This window comes from Lepus europaeus, chromosome 7 (genome assembly GCF_033115175.1).
Source record: "Lepus europaeus isolate LE1 chromosome 7, mLepTim1.pri, whole genome shotgun sequence".
In the NCBI taxonomy this organism is placed as follows: Eukaryota; Metazoa; Chordata; class Mammalia; order Lagomorpha; family Leporidae; genus Lepus; species Lepus europaeus.
The window spans coordinates 43148146-43173400 of record NC_084833.1 but is presented as its reverse complement, the minus strand read 5'-3'; the positions used below and the strand labels follow the sequence as shown (position 1 = coordinate 43173400).

Sequence of the window (25255 nt, the reverse complement as noted above, 5' to 3'; positions counted from 1 at the left end):
GGACATTTAATTCATGAGAGGGAAACACAACTCAGAAATCATTGCTGCCCTTGACATGAACTTAATTTTTTAAGTGACATACAAAGTTGTGTATGTCTTAAATAGATTCTGTCTTAAATAGGTTTGAATTCTACATCTGACTGTGTGACTCCCTGACAAGTATACTACCTACTCTGAATGTGATATTGACTGATTTCTAGGCCCTTCCAGTGGTTAGATTATTACAATCGTCTTAATAAAAAGCACAAATCCTTATATACTTAATAGCGATCTACTGAGACCAGAGGAGCATTTCCGCACATTTTCAGAATAATATGCCTAGATGTTTTCTTTGTCCTGTGAAGTAGAAATTAAAAAAAAAAAAAAAGCGTAAATTAACAAAACACACAAGGGATGGGTGTTTGGCCTAGTAGTTAAGACACTAGTTGAGATGCCCACATCTCATATTGGAGTGCCTTAGATTGAGTCCTAGTTCTGCTCCTGATTCCAGCTTCCTGTTAATACATACCCCAGAAGGCAACATGTGATGGTTCACATAGTTGGGTTCCTGCCACCCATGTGGGAGTCCTGGATTGAGTTCCCAGCTCCTGGGTTCAGCCTAGCATAGCCTCTGCATTTGCAGGCATTTGCAGAGTGAACCAGCGGATGAGAGCCTTCTCTGTCCCTCTGACTCACAAATGAAATTTTAAAAATAAGTGAAATGAAATCTTTTTAGAGTTTAAGAAAAACAGGATATTGCATTAAACCTTGGTGTTTTTGATTTAACAGAGATTCCTCGAACTTACCAGGAGTATGAGAGCAGTCTGACCTTGAAAATGTTCCTGTTTCAGTTTGTAAATTATTACTCATCCTGCTTCTACGTGGCTTTCTTTAAAGGGAAATTTGTGGGTTATCCTGGACAATACACATATTTGTTTAAAACTTGGAGAAGTGAAGAGGTAAGAATTCTGTTAAGAGGTGAGATATGTGATAGTAATAACTCAATATTAACTAAATGTTTTCTGGGTGGTTAGCGCTAAACTCAGATTTGTTATCCAGTTGCAAGAAAAGTCTAAACACTCACTGTCCACAGACAAAGGTAGCCATCTGGTAAAGTTTCCAGTTACTTTTGGTAAAGAAGTTGTACCTATGATTTGGTGGTAAGCTATATATTGTGATATAAGTAATTTCTTTATTTCTGAAAGGAACTCCTGTAGAGAGTGAACAATTACTCTATGGAAAATAGGCTCCACTGTGAGCTAAAGAGTCAGACTGGATCAGTGGTTTCCAAATGTGGCTGTACCTACAAATCACATGGAGAATATGCCAACTCCTAATCCTAACACAGATGTAAAGACTAAGAGTCTTATAAGAAAGCTAGAAATATGTGTTTGTCCCACAGTACACAAATGAATCTAATGTAGCTATTCTGGCACCAGTTTATGATCATTCTTGGAACTTCTGGAGTAAATATCTCTGTAATCCCCTTAGCATCCCTTCTAACCAAAATCTTCAGATTCTAGTCATTTGGGTTAGAATTCCTTTTGGTTGTTGTAAAATCGCATTTTTTTTCTTCTTTATCTTCTTTTTTCTCCCCTTTTCCCTTTTCTTTTCTAATAGTGTGATCCTGGAGGCTGTCTAATAGAACTGACAACTCAGTTGACCATCATAATGACTGGGAAACAGATTTGTGGAAACATTAAAGAAGCAATTTTCCCGTATGTATAACTTGCAAGTTTTGGGTTGATTTAAGTAACAATGAGGGAATTTCCTCTAAGAAGATAGAATTTTTTTGATTATCATAGTGCCTTTGTTGGAAAACAGTTAAGCCAATAAAAAAAACTTGATATTTAATCCACAGTGAAGGAGGCATTGAGGTAATACTGTCTTTGATTTATTTAATTAATTAACTTCCATAACTAAAGAAATTTAAAAATATTTTAATTGACATATAATTATATATATTTATATAGTGAAATTTGATGATTTTAATGCAAGTTTTAAAATACATGTCTCTGTTGAGTGAGTCAAATTTAGGAACAAGTAATTATTCCTCTCTCCTATGATTATTCCACTGGGAAATCCAAATGTTATATCTACTATAGATGATAATACATGTTGCTTGTGATTTCTCAAAATTACTAAAAGTTAAATTTTTAAAAACTATTTTGCCAAGTCATCTAGGCATAAAAATTGGTTGTGAATGAAATACTGAAGAGCCTTCAGGTCAGTACATGAAAGGATTGTTCTCTGATCCAAAAGCAACAAAAATCAATCCATTGTCAAAGGAGAAAAGTAAAATGAAACTTGATCTCCAGTATTAGACTTTCTTTTCTGAATATAAAGAAAAAGAATCGTGAAATCCTAAGCCTGTGATCTTACAGGTTAGTGAATGACAGTGCCAGAATTTAGCTCCTTCAATACAAAATGGATTATAATTGTGCCACTTGAAACAGAGGCCTGGTCAGTTTAACTGTACTTGAAACCAAAGATTGAGTATACTCTCTCTCTCTTTTTTTTTTTTTTTTACTTTATTTATTTGGCAGGTAGAGTTACAGACAGTGAGAGAGAGAGAGACAGAGAGAAAGATCTTCCTTCCATTGGTTCACTCTCCAAATGGCCGCAATGGCCGGGGCTGTGCCAATTCGAAGCCAGGAGCCAGGTGCTTCCACCTGGTCTTATTTGTGAAACAAGAATTGAAACCCTCCCTTTTCTCACCATTTCCCTAAGATACTAGTTTCTTTATTTTAGATGAAATTCTCAAAGCTGTTCTTCTTAAAATCAACTCTCATGTTAATGTGATATTAATACAAAGAGAACAGATTCAGTATGGCTCATGAATACAATCATAAAAATAAATATCTCCTTTCCTCCCTCTCCCTCTTCTTTTCTCTCCTTTCCTCCCTCCCTAACTCCCTCACTCTCTTAATTTTGGGGGTAATGTATTTTTAATTTACATTATAGTCAAAAGCTTATTGCTACACTAAGCCTTTGTGTTCAACAACTAAAAAGACAATAGTTCAGTAGGAACACAGACAAGAGTTATAAATGAAAAGATGTCTGTTCACTCAACTACAATAAATTTTTTTAAAGATTTATTTGTTTTTTACTAAAAAGAGTTACACAGAGAGAGAAGGAGTGGCAGAGAGAGAGAGAGAAGTCTTCCATCCGCTGGTTCACTCCCCATTTGGCCGCAACGGCCGGAACTGTGCTGATCTGAAACCTGGAGCCAGGAGCTTTTTCTGGGTCTCCCACATGGGTGCAGAGGCCCAAGGACTTGGGCCATCTTCTACTGCTTTCCCAGACCATAGCAGAGAGCTGGATCAGAAGTGGAGCAGCCAGGTCTCGAACCGGCGCCCTTTAGGGGATGCCAGGACTGCAGGCTGAAGCTTTACCCGCTACACCACAGCATGGGACCTGAAGTACAATAACTTTTAAAATAATCACAGATCATTAAAACTGCAGTATCTACATATTTAAGTAACACAAATAAGAGAAAACTTGACATTTTTCTTTTTGGGTCTGACTTATTTCACTTATAATTATCTCCAGTTGCATCCATTTTGTTGTAAATGTCAGGATTTCATTCATTTTTATGGCTGAATAATGTCTCACGGTGTATATAAACCATGTTTTCTTTATCCAGTCATCAGTTGGTGGACATCTAGGTTGGTTCCCTGTCTTAGCTGCTCTGAATTGAGCTGCTATAAACATGGGAGTCAGGTAACTCTTTCATATGCTGCTTTCATTTCCTTTGGAGGTATTCCCAAGAGTGGTACCCAGTTTCATGGTTCTGCATAGGATTCTGTTTTAAGAGTTGACAATGGAAACTGGTGGACTTATTCTTAAAAATAGTAATAGGTTTGAGCCAAGCCTTTTTCTAGTTTTATAGTTGAAGATATCATATCCCTGAAGGAAAGAATTCTAGACTGTTATTTTAAGTCATATTAGATATTTCAAAATTTTCATGGAATATAGAATTACAAGATGCTTTCATTTTGGTACAAAATTTTTTGAAATCCATCCATAGTATTTCCATAATATGCATTTTCTGTGAACTTCTTGAAGTACTCTTGTTCCTCCAGATTGAGAACCCAGAGAATGGAATGAAGCCAGCCCCTACACCAAAAACAAGATGGGAGATAAATTTGCATTGAAAGGGAGAGATATGGGAGAGGTTAAAATCATTTAAGCAAAGTTAAAGGGGAGGGGGTGGTGAGAACTAGAGCATTCCTATAAACCAAAACCCAAAATGTATGAAGAGATTTTATGCAAAGAAGGATGTTAACAAAATTAGTTATAAAAAGGATTTTAATCTAGGTGATGATTTAACTAGAAGATCTTACTAAAGCCAATAAAATTATATTGACAATACTAACTACTAGTAAGAGGAAGTTATGCTGTCATTAAAAAGGATCAGGAAATAATTAAATAAAATGGATATATAGGAAGCAAGAAAGACTGAATATAAAAATAAATCAGTTATACAAAAATGAAAATGGTGCTTTAAAAGTATAATAGGTGACAAATCTAAAGTACACTGTACAGTGCAAGATGAGATTTAAACAAATTAAATTAAAAGTAGGATAGATTAAGAGACTTCCATGTTAATCTATTTATAGTTGCAGGAAAAGAAAACTGAGTAAAAGATGGAGAAAATAAATGGTAGAGTATCTTTGCATTGTGAAAATATTCCAAAAATAAAGAAAAATATGAGCTTCTGAAATGAAAATGAGTTTTGAATATGAAGGAAGATAAAAGATATTAAACTTACAGCCATATTCATTATGGTGGAACTATAGATAATTAAAAATGAACAATCTTAACACAGACCAGAAGAAAACAATGAACTACTTTCAAAGGAATGCCATCATGCTGGTAACAAAATTCTCAATAGCATTAGATACATGAAGACAGTATTTTCAAGGTTTTGAGTGAAAATAGTGTTCATTTTAGATTTATAGAACTGGGTTAATTGTATTTTAATGTGTAGTTAGAATAAAGACATTCTCAGACATAAAAAGACTTAGTTTACATTCATAGACCTTTATAGGAAGAATAACTGAAGAATGCATTTGAGTGGGAAAGGCATTGTGGCACAGTCAGTTAAGATGCTGCCTGTGACACTGTTTCCCATTCAAGCTGCTCTACTTCCTATTCAGCTCCCTACTAATGTGCCTGGGAAAGCAACAGAGTATTGCCCAAGTACTTGGGCCCCTGCCACTCACGTGGGAGAGCAGGATGGAGTTCCTTGTTCCTAGCTTCAGCTTGGCCCAACCCTGGTTGTTGCAGCCATTTGAGGAGTAAACCAGTAGATGGAAGATCTCTGCTTCTCTGTGTCTGTCTCTCCTTTTCTATTTGTAACTCTTTCCAGTGAATAAATCTTTGAATAAAAAAGGCACAGGAGCAAGAAGAGAACACAATTAAACACAGTAGAAGTATGGAAGGCAGAATTTAATAGCTCTCCCAAAATTGAAATACTTTAGAATGAATCTAAAAATTATACAGAATTTGTTTGCTTAAAATTATGAAATCCTGATAAAAATAAAGGAAAAAACTGTATAAATATTTTTAGAGATTGTGTTCATGGATCAGAACACACAGTTGTCCCCAATTTGATTTACAGGTTTATTTCTACTCCAACCAAAGTATAAGGAGAATTTTACAGGTATAAACAAGTGGATTCCAAAATTTATTTGGAGGCCCAAGGTGGTAAAATAGCCAAATGAGTGTGGTAGAGACAAATAAAATTGGGGAAATTACTTCCCTCAATTTTAAGACTTACTATAAAACTTCAGTAATCAAGATAGTATGGAATTGGTGAAGAGATAATTATGTAGATTAGCAGAGCAGAGTAGATATCATGAAATAGATTGCAGAAACAGAAGTTAAAGACTACCAAAATCTGTGATATACACAAATGCAGCTATTCTATTTTGACTGAGGTAAAAAAAAAATTGATTCATTGAAGAATCTACTTTTCAGCAAATGGTGTTCAAACCATTGAACATCCATATGCAAAATAATGAAACTGTGTAAACTTTATACCTCATTAAAATTAACTCAAAATAGCTGATAGATGATAAAACTATTTTTTAAGAAAGCAAGAGAAGTAATCATTAAAATTTACAATATTATTACTTTTGTGGAGATTGAGGAGTTTATAGCTGGAACAGAGCACACAGAAGGGTTTCTGGGATTCCTAGCAAAATCTCTTTCTTGGTTGGTAGTCTCCTTTCCATTGTGATCCCAGTTACATTCCATATGCTGTTGTTTCTAAAATCTAACATTCTGCAATCCCTTTTCATTGATATTTTTGTCTGTTTCAGTTTGGAGATAAGCAGTATATAAATGTTTCTATCGTTCCATAATTGTTCTGTTCTTCATATTATTTTTTTAACAATGTATTCTGATTTGTAGGATGTTGATCATATCTCAGTTTGGTCTTGTTTTGCATTTCTCTGACTAAAGGTGTAAATGAGCATTTTTTTGATTCTGTGTGTTCCCTTTTCAATGAAATGCTCATTCATGTTGCTTAAACATTTTCCCACTTGGTTGTTTATCTAGTTGCAATATGTTAAAAACTTCTGGTTATTGAATTTTCATTTGTGTGTGTTCCCTTTTGGATTATACATGTTAAAAATGTTTTATACCAGCAAAAATTTTATCTTTTTATTGTTAAATAGTGTCTTTATGTCATGGCTTCTCAAGCTTAGCATGATTGTCATTTTGGGACAGATAATTGTTTATCATGATGGGCTGTCCTTTGCATTATAGGATGTTAGGAATATTCTCTGACAATATCCACTAGATGGCATCAGCTCACCCTCTTCCAAGATGTGACAACCAAAAATGGCCCCAGACATTGTACATGTACACTTATGGGTAAAATCACTCCCAGCTAGGAACTCTGCTTTACATGGACAAAAGTATTTCATTTTAACACAGGTTGAGCATCCCTAATCTAAAACTCCCAAATCTGAAATATGCCAAAATGAACTTTTGAAAGCTGATATGATGCCACAAATGGGAAATTGCACATCTGACCTGATGTGATAGGTCAAAATCAAAATGCAAGTGCACAATGTACAGTTTATTTAGCATCTATCAGGAGAGATACCTCAGCCCCCTTTTGCCTCCACACACTGATTTGCCCACACAAGCCCGTGCAGAAGGGTGATAAAACAACATATGTGCAGGCCAGATACACCAATAGCAGACTTCCCACAATGGCCCACATGAGGCAAAAATTTCGGTGTATACCTCGCTGTTTTTTTTTCCCTTTTTCTTTGTTAAGTGGTGTAAAAATATTGTTGAAGATATCCAGATAGCTTACAGTTACCATTATGGGTAATAGCAATTAGAGAAAAAGGAATTATTCATATTTGTCCATAGCACAATAAGTCAAACTGTTGGAGAAACTGGACAGCTATGTAAATGTGGAATATCTTATAGAAGAGTATAATGTTAAAATGACAACTATATGTGACTCAAAGAAACAGAAGGATAAACTGATGAGGTTTTGCACTGAATATGAGGAATAGAAGTTAACAAAAAATAGAAAAGCACTTCATAAGCTAAAAATGAAAACCTTGACTGTGTACTTTGGATCCTTCAGCATCGTAATTGAACACTCACCACTTAATGGTATTCTGATCATGACACAAGCAGAAGTTTATCGCAGTGACTTGAAAATTGAAGCAAACTATGAACATTCATCAGTCTAGTTGCAGAAATTTAAGAAAAACATAGCACTTAAATTTTCACATTTTGTCATGATAAAGCATCTGCTGATAGTAAACAAGTTTATTGGCAAGTTCGCAAACATCATTGTTGATGAAATCTGATACCAGAAGAAGTCTATAATGTTGAGGAAACCTCACTTGGCATTATTGCATGAAAAAGATACTGACTACAGATGATGAGACAGCCCCTCCAAGACTTAAGGAAGCCAAGTACAGAATAACCGTGGGGATGTGCCAATGAAGCAGACATGCAGAAGAGGAAATTTGTTGTGGTACATGAAAGTATGAATCCTTTCTATTTTAAAGGAGTGAATTTCTTCCCAGTTCATTATTACACTAACAGAAAGGTATGAATCACCAGACATCTTTCCTGATGGCTTCCAAAAGCATTTTGTACCAGTAGCTCATGCTCACACTGTAGGGAAGCTAGACTAGATGGGGACTCCATTTTGTTATTTCTTGATAACTGTTCTATTGTTCCTCTAGTTGAAATCATCATCAGAACAATGCTTATGCCATGTGTTTTTCCCAAAATGTGACTTCATTAATTTACCCATGTGACCAAAGTACTCCTGGATAAATGAAGTATGAGTGTAAAAACACTTGAACAGCATGCTAGCGACAGTCAACTGAGACATATGTGGGTATGGAAGATTTTTTTAAAGAAGTTTAGCATGAAGGATGCCATATATTCTGTTGACACAGTGACTGAAGACATAGTTTTGTGTGCCTGGCACAACCTCTGGCACAAGGCTGTGCTCAGTGATAATGATTAGCAAGGTGGTGATTCTGAATCATTTCACATATCGAGTGAGGAACAAAAAATGAAAGCGACCTCCTTATGTAATGCAAAAATATAACTTCAGAATCATCAGTAAATAGGAAGAAGTGGGCATCAAGGAAATTTTTAATATAGATAATGTGGCTACAGTTGTTCATTCATTGACAGATGGTAAAATAGCCAAATCATTCTGAATCAATGTGATCTTGACAATGATGATGATGAAGATAATGTTAACACTGCAGACGCAGTGCCTATAGAATGTGTGATGGGCTTTTTACAGGACTATAGCAGTGTGCATTCATTTCAAAACAAGAAATCATGTCAAGTTCATCGAACCAAAGAGACTTTGATAACACAAAACGTTAATAATGAGGCATATGACTCTGGAGGAAATGTTTTACAAAGCTGTCCAGCAGAACAGCTTTCTCTTCTGTAGAGCCCCTACTTTCTAATCCCTCAATTGCTTCTGATGTTTCTTCTCATCTAAAAAAAAAAAAAAAAAAAAAAGAAATGTTGTGAACGGTAACATTTTAATCATGACAAAGTAGCAGAGGTGGAAATGGTGAGCCTGCCCTTGCTGTTGCTGTCCTTGACAGCTCTTCTGATACTGCTACTGTGCTGCCTAGTGACCCTGAACAAAACATTTTTTCACTGCATTCATGATGTGTAATATTTTTCCTGTTAAGACTTATTTCTGAATAAATGTAAGAAAATGTTTTCCTATTGGTATAAATATTCATAATCAGGAATTATGGTGATGCCAGACAACCACAGATTGTGGGTGACTGGGACATGACACTTTGGCTTTCTGATGATCAAATGTACAGTCTGTTTTATGATGAAAATTATTAAAAATTATATAGAAATTGCCATCAGACTTTATGTATAAGATGTACATGAAATAAAAAGTTACTAACTAAACATGGATCAATTTCCCAAGATACCTCATGTGTATATGCAGATCTTCCCAAATCTGAAACAATCTGAAACCCAGACATGTCTGGGCCTGAACATTTTGCAGAAGGGACACTCAGTAGTAGAATTTATCGATCCTTTCTTTATAGGATAGTGTTTTGTTGTTGTTTTTTTTTGTTTGTTTGTTTGTTTGTTTTTTACAGGCAGAGTGGATAGTGAGAGAGACAGAGAGAAAGGTCTTCCATTTTGCTGTTGGTTCACCCTCCAATGGCCGCTGCAGCTGGCGCATCACGCTGATCCGAAGCCAGGATCCGGGTGCTTCTCCTGGTCTCCCATGCGGGTGCAGGGCCCAAGGACTTGGGCCATCCTCCACTGCCTTCCCAGGCCATAGCAGAGAGCTGGCCTGGAAGAGGGGCAACCGGGATAGAATCCAGCGCCCCGTCCGGGACTAGAACCCACTGTGCCAGCACCACAAGGTGGAGGATTAGCCTGTTAAGCCACGGTGCCGGCCTAGGATAGTGTCTTTAAAGTCTTATCTGAAAAATTCTTCCCTAAGCCATAGTTAAAAAGATACTCACATACTTCTAAAATTTTTAATACCTTTAGCATTATTGTTTTCCATTTTCAGATTCTTAATGTATATGCAAAAGTTTCTTTATGTGAAGTACAAATACAATTTTGTATATGTGTGCAGGTGCATAAATGTAAATGATGTATATTATTATGCATACACATACATAAATTATCATATTGAGAAATTCCTTTACTATCCCTGGACATCTATTTTTCACTTTATTCAGATCGATTTTAAACAGCTGCATATATCTCTTTTAACTTTTACGGGAGAAATTTTTGAATTTTTAATAGACAAGAACTTTATACATGTTTAATGTATATGTATTTAATAGACATTTATCAGGAACATGTGATGTTTCGATACATGTGTACATTCTGCAATGTCCAATAAAGGTAATTAGTCTAACTCTTCAAACATTTCACATTTTAGGTGAAAAATACAAAATCATATATATTTTTCACTTTTTCTATAGAGGTAAAGTGTATTATCTATAGTTAAACTATTGTGAAATGGAACCTAAGAGAGAGAGCTTCTTTTTTTTTAACTTTTATTTAATGAATATAAATTTCCAAAGTACAGCTTATGGATTACAATGGCTTCCCCCCCCATAACTTCCCTCCCACCCGCAACCCTCCCCTTTCCCATTCCCTCTTCCTTTCCATTCACATCAAGATACATTTTCAATTCTCTTTATATATAGAAGATCGATTCAGTATATACTAAGTAAAGATTTCATCAGTTTGCACCCACACAGAAACACAAAGTGCAAAAATACTGTTTCAGTACTAGTTATAGCATTACTTCACATTGAACAACACCTTAAGGACAGAGATCCCACATGAGAAGTAAGTACACAGTGACTCCTGTTGTTGACTTAACAATTTGGCCCTCTTGTTTATGGTGTCAGTAATCTCCCTAGGCTCTAGTCATGAGTTCCCAAGGCTATGGAAGCCTTTAGGGTTCGCCAACTTCGATCTTATTCCGACAGGGTCATAGTCAAAGTGGAAGTTCTCTCATCCCTTCAGAGAAAGGTACCTCCTTCTTTGATGGCCCCATTCTTTCTGCTGGGATCTCACTCGCAGAGATCTTTCATTTAGGCCTTCTTTTTTTTTTTTTGGCCAGAGTGTATTGGCTTTCCATGCCTACAATACTCTCATGGGCTCCTCAGGCAGATCCGAATGCCTTAAGGGCTGATTCTGAGGCCAGAGTGCTATTTAGGATATCTGCCATTCTATGAGTCTGCTGTGTATCCTGCTTCCCACGTTGTATTGTTCTCTCCCTTTTTGATTCTGTCAGTTAGTATTAGCAGACACTAGTCTTGTGTGAACCCTTTGACTCTTAGACCTATCAGTGTGATCAGTTGTGAACTGAAATTGATCACTTGGACTAGTGAGATGGCATTCGTACATGCCATCTTTGATGGGATTGTATTGGAATCCCCTGGCACATTTCTAACACCACTATTCTTACCCCTCTCAAGATACATAGCCTAGTACTCACTAATCAACTTTTCCTCAAACTCCCTGCCCTCTTTTCCTACCTATCCTGGGAACGGGAGAAAATATTTTCAAGCTGTATATCTGCAAAAAGGGGTTAATATCCAAAAACATAAGTAACTCAGACTAATCAATGGGTCTTTGTCAAGTTCATTTCTTTTTTAACTTTATCAAATAGTTTATTCAATTTGAAAGTGGATCATGTGCTATCTTTTTTTATTTTTTGTAATTTTTATTTACTAAATATAGATTTCCAAAGTACAGCTTTTAGATTACAGTGGCTTTTCCCCCCCATAACCTCTCTCCCACCCGCAACCATCCCATCTCCCACACCCTGTCCCATCCCATTCACATCAAGATTCATTTTCAATTATCTTTATATACAAAAGATCAACTTGGTATATACTAAGTAAAGATTTCAACAGTTTGCAACAGTTGTTCCTCTACAGTCAGGACAAGGGCTAATCAAGTCATTGTTTCTCATAGTGTCCATTTCACTTCAACAGGTTTCCTTTTTGGTTCTCAGTTAGTTATCACCGAACAGAGAACATATGATATTTGTCTCTTTCGGATTGGATTAATTCAATCAGCATGATGTTTTCCAGATTCCTCCATTATGTTGCAAATGCCCGGATTTCATTTTTTTTTAACTGATGTATAGCATTCTATAGATTACATAACAATTTAATACTCGATCTCTTTAGTATTTTTTTTCTTCTAGTTAATACTATTGGTTGAACTCTGTAATTAACACACAATTATTCTTAGGTGTTAATATTTAACTGAAAAGTGATTCCTGTTAAATATAAGAGTGGGAAAAAGAGAGGGAGGAGATGTACAATTTGGGACATGCTCAATTGGACTTGCCCCAAATGGTGGAGTTAGAAATGTGCCAGGGGATTCCAATACAATTCCATCAAGGTTGCATGTACCAATGCCATCTCACTAGTCCAAGTGATCAATTTCAGTTCACTATTGATCATACTGATAGGACTAAGAGTCAAAGGGATCACACAAACAAGACAAGTGTCTGCTAATACTAACTGATAGAATAAAAAAGGGAGAGAACTATCCAATATGGGAAAAGGAAACACAGCAGACTCATAGAATGGCAGATGTCCTAAATAGCACTCTGGCCTCAGAATCAGCCCTTAAGGCATTTGGATCTGGCTCAAGAGCCCATGAGAGTGTTTTAGGCATGGAAAGCCAAGACACTCTGGCCAAAAAAAAAAAAAAAAAAAAAAAAAAAAAGAAGGCCTAAATGAAAGATCTCTGTGAGTGAGATCCCAGCAGAAAGAATGGGCCATTAAAGAAGGAGGTACCTTTCTCTGAAGGGAGGAGAGAACTTCCACTTTGACTATGACCTTGTCTAAATAATATCAGAGTTGGCAAACTTAAAAGGTTTCCATAGCCTTGGCAACTCATGATTAGAGCCTAGGGAGATTACTGACACCATAAACAAGAGTGTCAAATAGTTAAGTCAACAACAGGAGTTACTGTGTACTTACTCCTCATGTGGGATCTCTGTCCTTAAGGTGTTGTTCAATGTGAAGTAATGCTATAACTAGTACTGAAATAGTATTTTACACTTTGTGTTTCTGTGTGGGTGCAAACTGATTAAATCTTTACTTAATATATACTGAATCGATCTTCTGTATATAAAGAGAATTAAAAATTAATCTTGATGTGAATGGAATGGGAGAGGGAGTGGGAGATGGGAAGGTTGCGGGTGGGAGGGAAGTTATGGGGGGGAAGCCATAGTAATCCATAAACTATACTTTGGAAATTAATATTTACTAAATAAAAGTTTAAAACAAAAAGAGTACATATCCCAGAATTTCTTTATCCAATCTACTGTTGATGGGCATTTAGGTTCATTCTAGCTCTTACCTATTGTGAATTGAGCTGCAATACACATTGAGGTGAAGACAGCTTTTTTGCTTGAAAATTTAATTTCCTTTGGGTAAATTCCTAGGAGTGGGATGGCTGGGTTGTATGGTAGGGTTATATTCAGGTTTTTGAGGAATCTCCAAACTGACTTCCATAGTGGCTTTACCAGTTTGCATTCCCACCAACAGTGGGTTAGTGTCCCTTTTTCCCCTACATCTATTTTTGGTAGATTTCTGTATGTAAGCCATTCTAACCGGGGTGAGGTGAAACCTCATTGTGGTTTTGATTTGCATTTCCCTGATTGCTAGTGATCCTGAACATTTTTCATGTGTCTGTTAGCCATTTGGATTTCCTCTTTTGAAAAATGTCTATTGAGGTCCTTGGCCAATCTCTTAAGTGGGTTGTTTGTTTTGTTGTTGTGGAGTTTCTTGATCTCTTTGTAGATTCTGGTTCTTACTCTTTTATTGGTTGCATAGTTTGCAGATATTTTTTCCCATTCTGTCGGTTGCCTCTTCACTTTCCTGACTGTTTCTTTTGCAGTACAGAAACTTCTCAATTTGATGTAATCCCAAATGTTAATTTTGGCTTTGACTGCCTATGCCTCCAGGGTCTTTTCCAAGAAGTCTTTGCTTGTGCCTATATCTTGTAGGGTTTCTCAGTGTTCTCTAATTATTTGATGGTGTTGGGTCATAGATTTACACCTTTAATCCATGTTGGGTGTATTTTTGTTTAAGGTGTAAGGTAGGGGTCTCGCTTCATGCTTCTGCATGTGGAAATCCAGTTTTCCCAGCACCATTTGTTAAATAGACTATCCTTGCTCCAGGAATTGGTTTTAGATCCTTGATCAAATATAAGTTGGCTGTAGATGCTTGGATTTATTTCTGGTGTTTCTATTCTGTTCCATTGGTCTATCCATCTGTTTCTGTACCAGTACCATGCTGTTTTCATTATAATTGCCCTGTAATATATCCTGAAATCTGGTATTGTGAAGCCTCCAGCTTTGTTTTTGTTGTACAAGATTGCTTTAGTTATTCAAGGCCTCTTGTGCCTCCATATGAATTTCAGCATTATTTTTTCCAGATCTGAGAAGAATGTCTTTGGTATTTTGATTGGTATCGCATTGAATCTATAAATTGCTTTTGGGAGAATGGACATTTTGATGATATTGATTCTTCCAATTCATGATAATGGAAGATTTTTCATTTTTTTGTTATCCTCTTCTATTTCTTTCTTTAACATTTTGTAATTCTCATTGTAGAACTCTTTAACATTGTTGGGTTAGTTCATTCCAAAGTATTTGATTGTTTTTGCAGCTATTGTGAATGGGATTGATCTTAGCAGTTCTTTCTCTTCCATGGCATTGCCTGTGTATACAAAGGCTGTTGATTGTTGTGCACTGATTTTTTATCCTGCTACTTTGCCAAACTCTTCTATGAGTACCAACAGTCTCTTAGTAGAGTTCTTTGGATCCCCTAAATAAAGAATCATATCGTCTGTAAAGAGGGACAGTTTGACTCCTCCTTCCTAATTTGTATCCCTTTAATTTCTGTTTCTTGCCTAATGGCTCTGGCTTAAACATCCAGAACTATATTGAATAGCAGTGGTGAGAGTAGGCATTCCTGTCTGGTACCAGATCTCAGTGCAAATGCTTCCAACTTTTCCACATTCAATAGGATCCTGGTCATGGGTTTTTCATAAAATTGCATTGATTGTATTTTAGAATGTTCCTTCTATACCCAATTTGCTTAGAGTTTTCATCATGAAAGGGTGTTGTATTTTATCAAATGCTTTCTCTGCATCTATTGAGATAATCATATGGTTTTTCTTCTGCAGTTTGTTAAGGTGATGTATCACATTGATTGATTTTTAAACATTGAACCATCCCTGTATACCAGGGATAAATCCCACTTGGTCTGGGTGGGTGATCTTTCTGATGTGTTGTTGCATTGTGTATTGGCCAGAATTTTGTTAGGAATTTTGTGTCTATGTTCATCAGGGATATTGGTCTGTAATTCTCTTTCAATGCTGCATCTTTTTCAGTCTTAGGGATTAAGGTGATGCTGGATTCATAAAAGAATTTGGGAGGATTCCCTCTTTTTCAATTGTTCTGAATAGTTTGAGAAGAATCAGAGTTAGTTCTTCTTTAAATATCTGGTAGAATTCAGCAGTGAATCCATCTGTTCCGGGGCTTTTCTTTAGTGTGAGGACCTTCATTACTGTTTCAATTCTGTCTCAGTTATGTGTCTGTTTAGGTTTTCTATGTTTCTTGGTTCAATTTAGGTAGGTTGCATGTGTCCAGGAATCTATCCATTTCAGATAGATTTCCCTGTTTTCCAGCATACAACTCTTTGTAGTAATTTCTGATTACTCTTTTTTTTTCCTGTGGTGTCTGTTGTTACATTCCCTTTTTCATCTCTGATTTTGGGTCTTCTCTCTCCTTTTTTTGGTTAGTTGGGCCAATGGGGTGTCAATTTTGTTTAATTTTTCAAAAAGCTCTTCGTTTGACTGATCTTTTGTAATGTTTTTTGGATTCAATCTTGTTGATTTCTTCTCTGATTTTAATTATTTCTCTTCTACTAACTTTGGGTCTGGTTTGTTGCAGTTTTTCTAGATCCTTGAGATGCATTAAAAGCTCATTTATTTGGTGCCTTTCCATTTCTTGATGTAGGTACCTATTGCTATAAACTTTCCTCTTAACACTGCTTTTGCTGTATCCCATAAGTTTTGATATGTTGTGTTGTTATCCTCATTTACTTCCAGAAAATTTTTTATTTTTTTTTTATTTCTTCTATGACCCAGTGTTCATTCAGGAGCATGTTGTTCAGTCTCCATGTATTTGCATCTGCTCTAAGGATTCCTGAGTTGCTAATTTCCAACTTTATTCCATTGTGGTCTGAGAAGCTGCATGGTATGATTCTAATTCTTTTGAATTTGCTTTGATTTGCTTTATAGCCTAGTATGTCGTCAATCCTAGATTAGGATCCATGCACTGCTGAGAAGAATGTGTATTCTTTAAGTGTAGTATATAAAGTTCTGTAGATATCTGTTAGATCTATTTGGTCTATAGTGTCGATTAAACCTGCTGTTTCCTTGTTGATCTTCTGTCTGGTTTATCTGTGTATTGCTGAAAGTGGAGTATTGAAGTCCCCCAATACAATTGTATTGGAGTCTAAGTCTCCCTTTAAGTCCCTTAACATATCTTTTAAATAAACTGGTGCCCTGTAATTATGGCATATGTATATGCCCTAATTGCATATATATGCCCTAAATGCATATACATTTATAATAGTTATATCTTCCTGTTGAATTGATTCCTTAATCATTATATAGTGCCCCTCTTTGTCTCTCTTAGCAGTTTTTGTGTTAAAGTTTATTTTTTCTGATATTAAGATGACTGTACCAGCCTTTTTTTTTTTTTGGTTTCTGTTGGCATGTAATATTTTTTCCAACCTTTCACTTTCAGTCTGCATGCATCTTTGTTGGAAAGATGTGATTCTTGTAAGCAGCAAATAGATGGGTTTTGGTTTTTAATCCATTTAGTCAGTCTGTGCCTTTTAACTGGAGAGTTGAGGCCATTAACATCCAATGTGACTATTGATAAGTATCTTTCTAATATATGCTTTGAACTTACTGTGATGTTTTATGGGGAGGTTTTCTTCCTTTACCTTCTTTCGTATTGATGGTCGTGTTTCTGTGTTTCTGTGTGTAACACATCTTTAAGCATTTTTTGCATGGTTGGATGAGTGGTGACAAATTCTTTCAGTTTCTTTTTGCTGTGAAAGGTCTTTGTTTCACCTTCATTCACAAATGAGAGCTTTGCAATTTTTTCTCTTAGTACTTGGGCTATATCTCGCCATTCTTTCCTAGCCTGTAGTGTTTCTGATGAGAAGTCTGCTGTGAATCTAATTGGAGATCCTCTGAGAGTGATCTGACATTTCTCTCTTGCACATTTGAGAATCTTTTCTTTATGTTTCACTGTGGTGAGTTTAATTACAACGTGTCATGGTGAGGATCTCTTTTGGTCATGTTTACTAGGGGTTCTATGTGCTTCCTGTACTTGGATGTCTCTCTCCTTCTCCAAACCTAGGAAGTTTTCTGCTAGTATCTCACTAAAAAGGCCTTCTAGTCCTTTTTCTCTCTCCATGCCTTCAGGAACTCCTAGAACCAGAATGTTGTGTTTTTTCATAATATCCTATAGATTCTCAACAATATTTTTTAGATTTCTAAATTCCTCTTCTCTTCTTTGGTTTGACTGTATACTTTCCTGTGCTCTGTCTTCTAAGTCCGATATTCTCTCTTCTGCTTCACTGATTCTGTTTTTAAGGCTCTCAAATGCATTTGTCATTTGTTCTATTGAATTCATTTTGATTTCTCTTCAAATCACAATTTCATGTTTTACTAAATTCCTCATTTCATTTTAATTCCTCCTTAAGATTTCATTTTCATGAGAGAGATTTTCTGTCCTGTCCAGTATGGATTTCTGTAGTTCATGAGTTTTTGAGAGCTTCTAAATGTTCTTATCATAAATTTTTTGAATTCCATGTCTTGCATTTCTTCTATCTTATCATATTCATAATCTTGTATTGGAGTGTGATGTTCATTAGGGAGCATCATAATGTCTTCCTTGTTCTTGTTTCCTCGGTTTCTGCGTTTGTTTTTTGGCATTCTGGAGTTATTCTTTGGTTTCTTCTTTTTTTTTCCTTTCTGTGGTGGCTTTCCTCATTATACTATGACTTTAGATTAAGTAGACTATCAGCTTTTGGTGAATCTCTAGAGGCTTGTGGTGGGTGTGGGCAGAGATCTCTGTTCAGTTCTTCAAGGTTAAGGGTGTGCCAAATGTGACACACCTAGGTTTGATGTGGTAAATCTTCTCTCTTTCTTTCTTTTTTTTATTCAGAAGTGAAGTAATTCTGCTCAGCTGAGCTCTTCTCCTTGATGGCAATCAGTGCCTGAGTATTAGTCCCAGTGGGTATAATATTCATCTGCTTTGTCCCAAGGATCACAAAAAAAGGATCTGTGCAGTCCTCAGTGTAAGCTCAGATTCCCCTGCAGTGTCTCCCACTGGATTGCCAAGGTTACCGAGATTGTGGCATCTCCTACCGAGAGTACTCACATCTCAGGCACAGCGTGAGTTCTCCCACACACCCTCAGTCTTTTTTTTTTTTTTTTTTTTTTTTTTTTTTTTTTTTACAGTCCCAGCTCATAAGCTCCACACATTCACTAGGCCTTAACCTCCTGCTATTTCTCCCCACCAGAGTCAGGTTTTTCTGCTTGGCTGAGGGTGGGCACAGCCCTGAGCTGATGCAGCTGTTATGCATGTCCAAAATGGCACATGCTGCATTTTTCCCCCCTGCCTTTGAGGTGAGTGGGGAGAGAGAATTATGTCCATACCGGTCCTTTTTATTTTATTTTTTCTCTCTAGTTAGGCTGGTGAACTTTCCCCCACGGGACTTTAAGCCTCATTCCCTCTAGGCTCTTACTGTTGCTTTTCCGCCAGTGTCTTGGGCTACTGCAGTTTTGCTTCAACTCCCTTTCCAGCACTGGTGCGTAGGCAGCTAGGGTAATGAGTGGTGGGCGCCTGTGCCCTCCATGTAGGTCCATTGTGTCCCCCTAGTTCTGAAAGAGTTTCCTCTGCAGGTTTTTTCCCTAACTCTTCCCTGAGACTACAGTATCTCCACTTTTATTAAAATATCTTTTCCCAGACTATCAGTGCACTCCCTCCCTATTCTGCCATCTTGGAGCTCCTCCTGTCAAGTTCATTTCTACCTACTTTAATTTTAGCTGTTACCATAAATAATAACTTAACATTAGGTTTTCTCATTGTGTGTTAATGGGTATATAGGAAGTTCATGGAGCATACAAATTATGAAAAATTATGTATTTCATTTTTTGCAACAAACCAAACTTAACCTTTTAATTCTATTTTCCATGAATTTTTTAAAGCATTCATTTACAGGCTAAGCTCTTCAGTAGATTCTTCAATGTGAGCATACATATTCTTACTTTGTTTTTTATTCTAAAGGAAAAAACTCTTTCATTTGCCACTATTAGGAAGGTTATTTTCCCCAGAATTTGGCATAGATATTTTTTATCAGACTGAGGTAATTTCATTCTATACCTGATTTCTGTCACAGGTTAGATTTTAATAAGTGCTTGAAATATATTTTATGCATTTCTTTTGCATCAGTTGAAATGATTTTATTTTTTTCTCTGTAAATCTGTCAGTATGATCTGCTATAGTGATTGATTTGGCAACTAAAGTTTTTAATTCTTAAAGTAATCCAACATTATCATGATGTATTATCATTTTGGATAGTGTGGGATTTAATTGGTTAATATTTTGTATGGGTTTATTACAGTTATTTTCACATTGTTAGATAAGCATCTATGTATCTCTCTTTGTATATTTTCTACTATAATCATTGTCTCATTTCCTTGAGTTTCCTTTCACATATGAAGATTAGTTAATTGCCCCAACCATTCCTTCTGATGCACTTGAACCAGTCTTGTCTCTGAGTAAATATATTTCCATAAACAAAGTCAGGGCTATCTTCTTAATCACTCTAATAAAGAATTCTTGGCCTCCACAGGTGTGAAAAAGTACTAAATTTGGATTTGTATTTTAGCTGGAGTCATGTTTTCTCCTTACTCTATGTGATCTTAAATTATCTACCATCTATTTCTGCCAGTTTCTAAATTTAACACACTGATTCACTGACCTCTTTCTTTTTTGCTCTGTTTCATATATTTACTTTGTCACTTCCAACAGCTTGATTTTGAATTGGTGGAGACGCCGAAAATCTCGCACCAACTCAGAAAAACTATACAGCCGATGGGAGCAAGATCATGACCTTGAAAGTTTTGGGCACCTTGGGTTATTCTATGAATACTTAGAAACAGGTAATTTTTTAAAGATTTATTTATTTATTTGAAAGTCAAGAGTTATACAGAAAGAGAAGGAGAGGCAGAGAGAGAGAGAGGTCTTCCCATCCACTAGTTCACTCCCCAATTGGCCACAACGGCTGGAGCTGATTCAATCCGAAGCCAGGAGCCAAGGAGCCTTCTCCAGGTCTCCTACGAGAGTGCAGGAGCCAAGAACTTGGGCATCTTCTACTGCTTTCCCAAGCCATGGGAGAGAGCTGGATCAGAAGTAGAGTATCCAGGATTTGAACTGGTGCCATATGGAATGCCAGCACTGCAGGCATTGGCTTTATCCACTATGCCATGGTGCTATCCCCAAAAACAGATAATTTTTAATCACTGTTCTGAAATGTTGGGTAAGCCTGAATAAAACAAGTATTTTTTTAGCTTTTAATATTTCTTTCTGCCTTGTATGTAACAGCTCAACAATAACTTTAGATGATGGGTTAGAAAATGAATGGGTTGATATGAAGATTGGCTCACAGTTTCCCTGTTCTACAAATTAGAATACAGAACAAAATTTATCCCAAAGTACCAGTAATAGAGGCTTTTTCCTATAACTTGTATGTTGTTGAACCAAATCAAATACAGATCTCTTTTTAACATCTTCCTCTAATCTGAGTGGTATTTTTTCTTTTTACTTGCCTCAGTAAAAGCTAAAAGGATAAACTGAAAACCATTTTCAGGGTCTATCATGCATGAAATGTATATCCTTTATTTCCAACCAAAAAGAAGGCTAAAAGTGGTAATACAATGGTACTTTTAAAAGTTGACAAAGTAGCAGATGTTTGGCCTAACAGTTCAGAACTGGTTAAGACACCCAAATCCAACATTGGAGTGCCCTGGTTCAAGTCTTGGCTCAGGCTCCTAATTTTAGCTCCTTGATAACACAGACTTGGGAGGGCAGCAGTGATGGCTAAAATAGTTAGGTTCCTGCCATTCACATTAGTGATCTAGACTGAGTTCCTGGCTGCTGCCTTCTCTCTTCCCACCCACTTGTAATTTAGGCAGTGAACCAGTGGATAGCAGAGTTTATCTCTCTTTCTTACTCTCTTTCTCTTTTCTCTCCTACCACCCATCTACCTCTCCAATTTTAAAAAGTTACTGGAAAAATGGCATTGAAAAATAACATATTGGTACAAAAATTAAAATCCATGCAGGATTTTTTTATGATACACATTTCCCATGTACTTTTTAACACCCATTGTATGCATGGATTTCAATATTTTTTTTAAGAAAATTAGATTTAAATACTATTTCCAATGAACTTCTTGAAGGAGACCCAAACTGAACACAAGAAATGCATAAAATAGTCTAAGAATTTAACAGAGAAGACACCTTGAGGTAAAATTTGAGGACAGTTGATGCTGGGAGCTGACCATGTGTTTGCTCAGAGTGTTTCCTCTTAAGCAACTCTCTCTACTTTTCTGGTGAAATTATTGAAGACAGTTTTCTTAACTTGCTCTCTCAAGGCCCATAAAATTGTGATGAAATGAATGAGGTGAACCAAAGCGCTTAATAATTATTTAGTGTAATACATTCATGTGATACTTGGATCAAAACTAGTAAATTTAGGATTAAAGAAAAGAAGTTTACATTTGACAATAGTTTGCAAAATTAGATACTCCTTGCTTTAGACTATAAATTTTAAATAATGTAAATTTCAAGTGAATTTGCAATGCATTCATCAGAAGTTATTAGCAAAATGATAAAAACTGAGGTTTAATAAGATTCTGTTCATTGAGACTCAACTAAGTTAATTCTGGAAATTTTGCATACAGTATTTATAACATTGAAACAATTCAGAGCAATCATTATTTGACATTTTATTTTTGAGCATACAGAAAATTGGATGGGTTAATTAAGTTTCCATGGGCCACAAAGATTTTGGGTAGAAATATGAGATCTGAATGTAGAAAATTCATTCTGCTTCCAATCAAGTTCCTCTTGATTTTCTGTTTATGCAGTAAAGAGAGCAGGAAAGGATAGTTAGTACATAATTGTTCTTTGATGACAAGACTGATTTAGAAGAAACAACTGAAATCCAGAAACATTCAGAATTAATTTAAAAATAGAGGACTAGTAGACAGTATTTTATTTCCTCAGTTAATAAAAAATCATTCCTGTATGTCTGTCTGTCTCTCTCTCTCTCTCTCTCTCTCTCTCTTTTTTTCTTCATTCAGGTGGGAAGCCTAGACTGTCAGTTGCATGTGTTCTTTTCATCAAGCATTGTTAGAAACAAAAGTACAAAACAGAAGGGAGAAGTCAGCTTATACAAATATAGTCTCCTCTATGTCTTAATGAGAAGAGGGAGTAAAATACATAGATGTCAAGGTACTATAGAAAATCAGGACCTTAACAAGTACCTGGTTCTAGAAAATTTATATTTCCTTTCCCATATATAATTTACACACACACAAACATGCTAGCTACCAGGAACATATGAATGAATCCCTGATATTAAAAAAAAAGCATAATTAGCAAGATAGGAAAACTCGGATATTCCATTTATGCCAGTACCATTGTAAAGACCAGAGCAGCTTAAAACTAAACTTAGCACATATGAATAATAGACTCTTTTTTCAGACAAGCAGATCTCAAAATGATTAGCAAGGAAGAAACTGAGTTATGCATGCGCAGTTTCTCCTTTTATTTCAAGAAAATGGCTAAGTCACCATGCCTCCTATGGGGAGGCAGAAGTAGGTGAAAGGAAAGGGTCTTGGATTGCTTTACTGGTGTGGTCCCTCCCTTAATTAAGCAGAGTGTACCCTTCTTTCTTTTTCACTATAATGAGTTTTTCATGCTTTTCTCTCTTTCTCTCTCTCCAGTTATCCAGTTTGGATTTGTCACACTATTTGTGGCTTCTTTTACTTTGGCTCCTCTTCTTGCTCTTATGAATAATATTATAGCAATCCGAGTAGATGCCTGGAAACTTACTACTCAGTACAGGAGACCTGTAGCTGCTAAAGCTCATAGCATAGGTGTTTGGCAAGATATTCTATTTGGAATGGCTGTTCTTTCTGTTGCAACTAATGTAAGTGAACCTATTTCAGTTGAGTGACTATTTTATTTTGTTTCCTTGGGAATTGGGAGATGTGAATTATACTTAACTCAGTCTTTATTTATGATGATTTGATCATGGTGTTAGTACTTGAAGATAAAACATTCCTAAATTTTTTATGCATTAAGCAATAAAGATAAAATTACTACATGTGAAAACTGAGAAACAAAAAAATCACTTATTAAAATTTCATAACAGTTTCATAGTATGTGACAAGCTAAACAGGAAATAACTGTTTGAATATTTGAATAATATAGCCTGATTCATTATGCATGAATTTATATATAACAAATAAAAAATACATGAAGATATTTCAAAATCTTTGTGGAAATACAATTTAAAAGTAAGTTTATCTTGACGCCAAAAGGGTTTGCAATGTATGCATAGTTTGTTTATTTTTTTGTTTTTGTTTTTGTTTTGTTTTTTTTTTGACAGGCAGAGTGGATAGTGAGAGAGAGAGACAGAGAGAAAGGTCTACCTTTTTGCCGTTGGTTCACCCTCCAATGGCCGCTGCGGCCGGTGCATCTTGCTGATCCGAAGCCAGGAGCCAGGTGCTTCTTCTGGTCTCCCATGTGGGTGCAGGGCCCAAGGACTTGGGCCATCCTCCACTGCCTTCCCGGGCCATAGCAGAGAGCTGGCCTGGAAGAGGGGCAACCAGGATAGAATCCGGCGCCCCAACCGGGACTAGAACCCGGTGTGCCGGCGCCGCAAGGCGGAGGATTAGCCTGTTAAGCCACGGCGCCGGCCTAGTTTTTTGATAATATATATTATCTGTGAACTTTTTGAAGACCCCACATACTCATGGATTTCAATTCTTTTTGCACTAAAATAAACTTATCTTTTAATTCTATTTTTTCTTTTCTGTTTTTTAAAGGTTTATTTTATTCATTTGAAAGACACAGTTACAGAGAGAGGTAGAGAAAGAGAGAGAGGTCTTCCATACGCTGTTTTACTCCCCAGATGTCCGCAAAGGCCGGAGCTGAGCCAATCTGAAGCCAGGAGCCAGAAGCTTCTTCCAGGTCTCCCACGTGGGTGCAGGGACCCAAGCACTTGGACCATCTTCTACTGCTTTCCCAGGCCATAGCAGAGGCTGAATTGGAAGAGGAGCAGCCAGGACTAGAACCAGCACCCAGATAGGATGCCAGCACTTCAGGCCAGGGCTTTAACCCGCTGCACCACAGCACTGGCCTCAATCTATTTTTTCCTTAAACTTTATGAAGATAAATTATAAGGCCAAATTCCCCAAAGTACAAACTTTAAAGTGCATAATCTCCTATAAACTTGCTTTAAATATTAAAGCTGACAATAAAATAATAAAAAAGTAACTATATAGCATTAAAACTTCTCAGTAAAATTCATATAGAAAAGAGGAAGCAGAATTAAAATTCAGTAGTTTAATTAAAATGACTATATTAATTAACTGAAATTACAATTATAGAAAAATCCATACGATGAGTTTATTAAAACAAAAAAACAAGATTGGAATATACAGGCCAGACATCTGACACTAAAGAAAAAAATGTAAAAAAAAATAGAAAATAATAAAAAATAATAAAGATATAAATAATCATTAGAAACAAACAAAAAGTCATATAATTAGTAAATCAAGAGTTAGTTTGTTAGAAAGCAAAATAAGCAGGACTTTGGAGAAAATTATGAGACTACTATGTGCCTTTTTGTTGCAATAAATTTTAAAATTTATTTGAAGTCTTTTTTTGGAAACAAATATAAATTTATTCATTTTCTTAACTTTTATTTAATGAATATAAATTTCCAATGTACAGCTTATGGATTACAATGGCTTCCCCCTCCCATAACTTCCCTCCCACCCGCAACCCTCCCCTCTCCCGCTCCCTCCTCCTTCCATTCACATCAAGATTCATTTTC

The 25255-nt window shown here is 36.1% G+C and overlaps 1 protein-coding gene across 1 annotated transcript in view; it reads left to right on the top strand.

Annotated features, from left to right (window-relative positions):
- The window catches only part of ANO5 (anoctamin 5), a 99823-nt gene that overhangs the window by 68972 nt on the left and 5596 nt on the right, over nt 1–25255 (top strand). Inside the window, exons 14-17 of the mRNA XM_062198068.1 lie at nt 769–938; nt 1600–1697; nt 20156–20286; nt 23136–23341. Coding sequence (XP_062054052.1) covers nt 769–938; nt 1600–1697; nt 20156–20286; nt 23136–23341 — 605 coding nt within the window. The remainder of the gene's footprint in view (nt 1–768; nt 939–1599; nt 1698–20155; nt 20287–23135; nt 23342–25255) is intronic.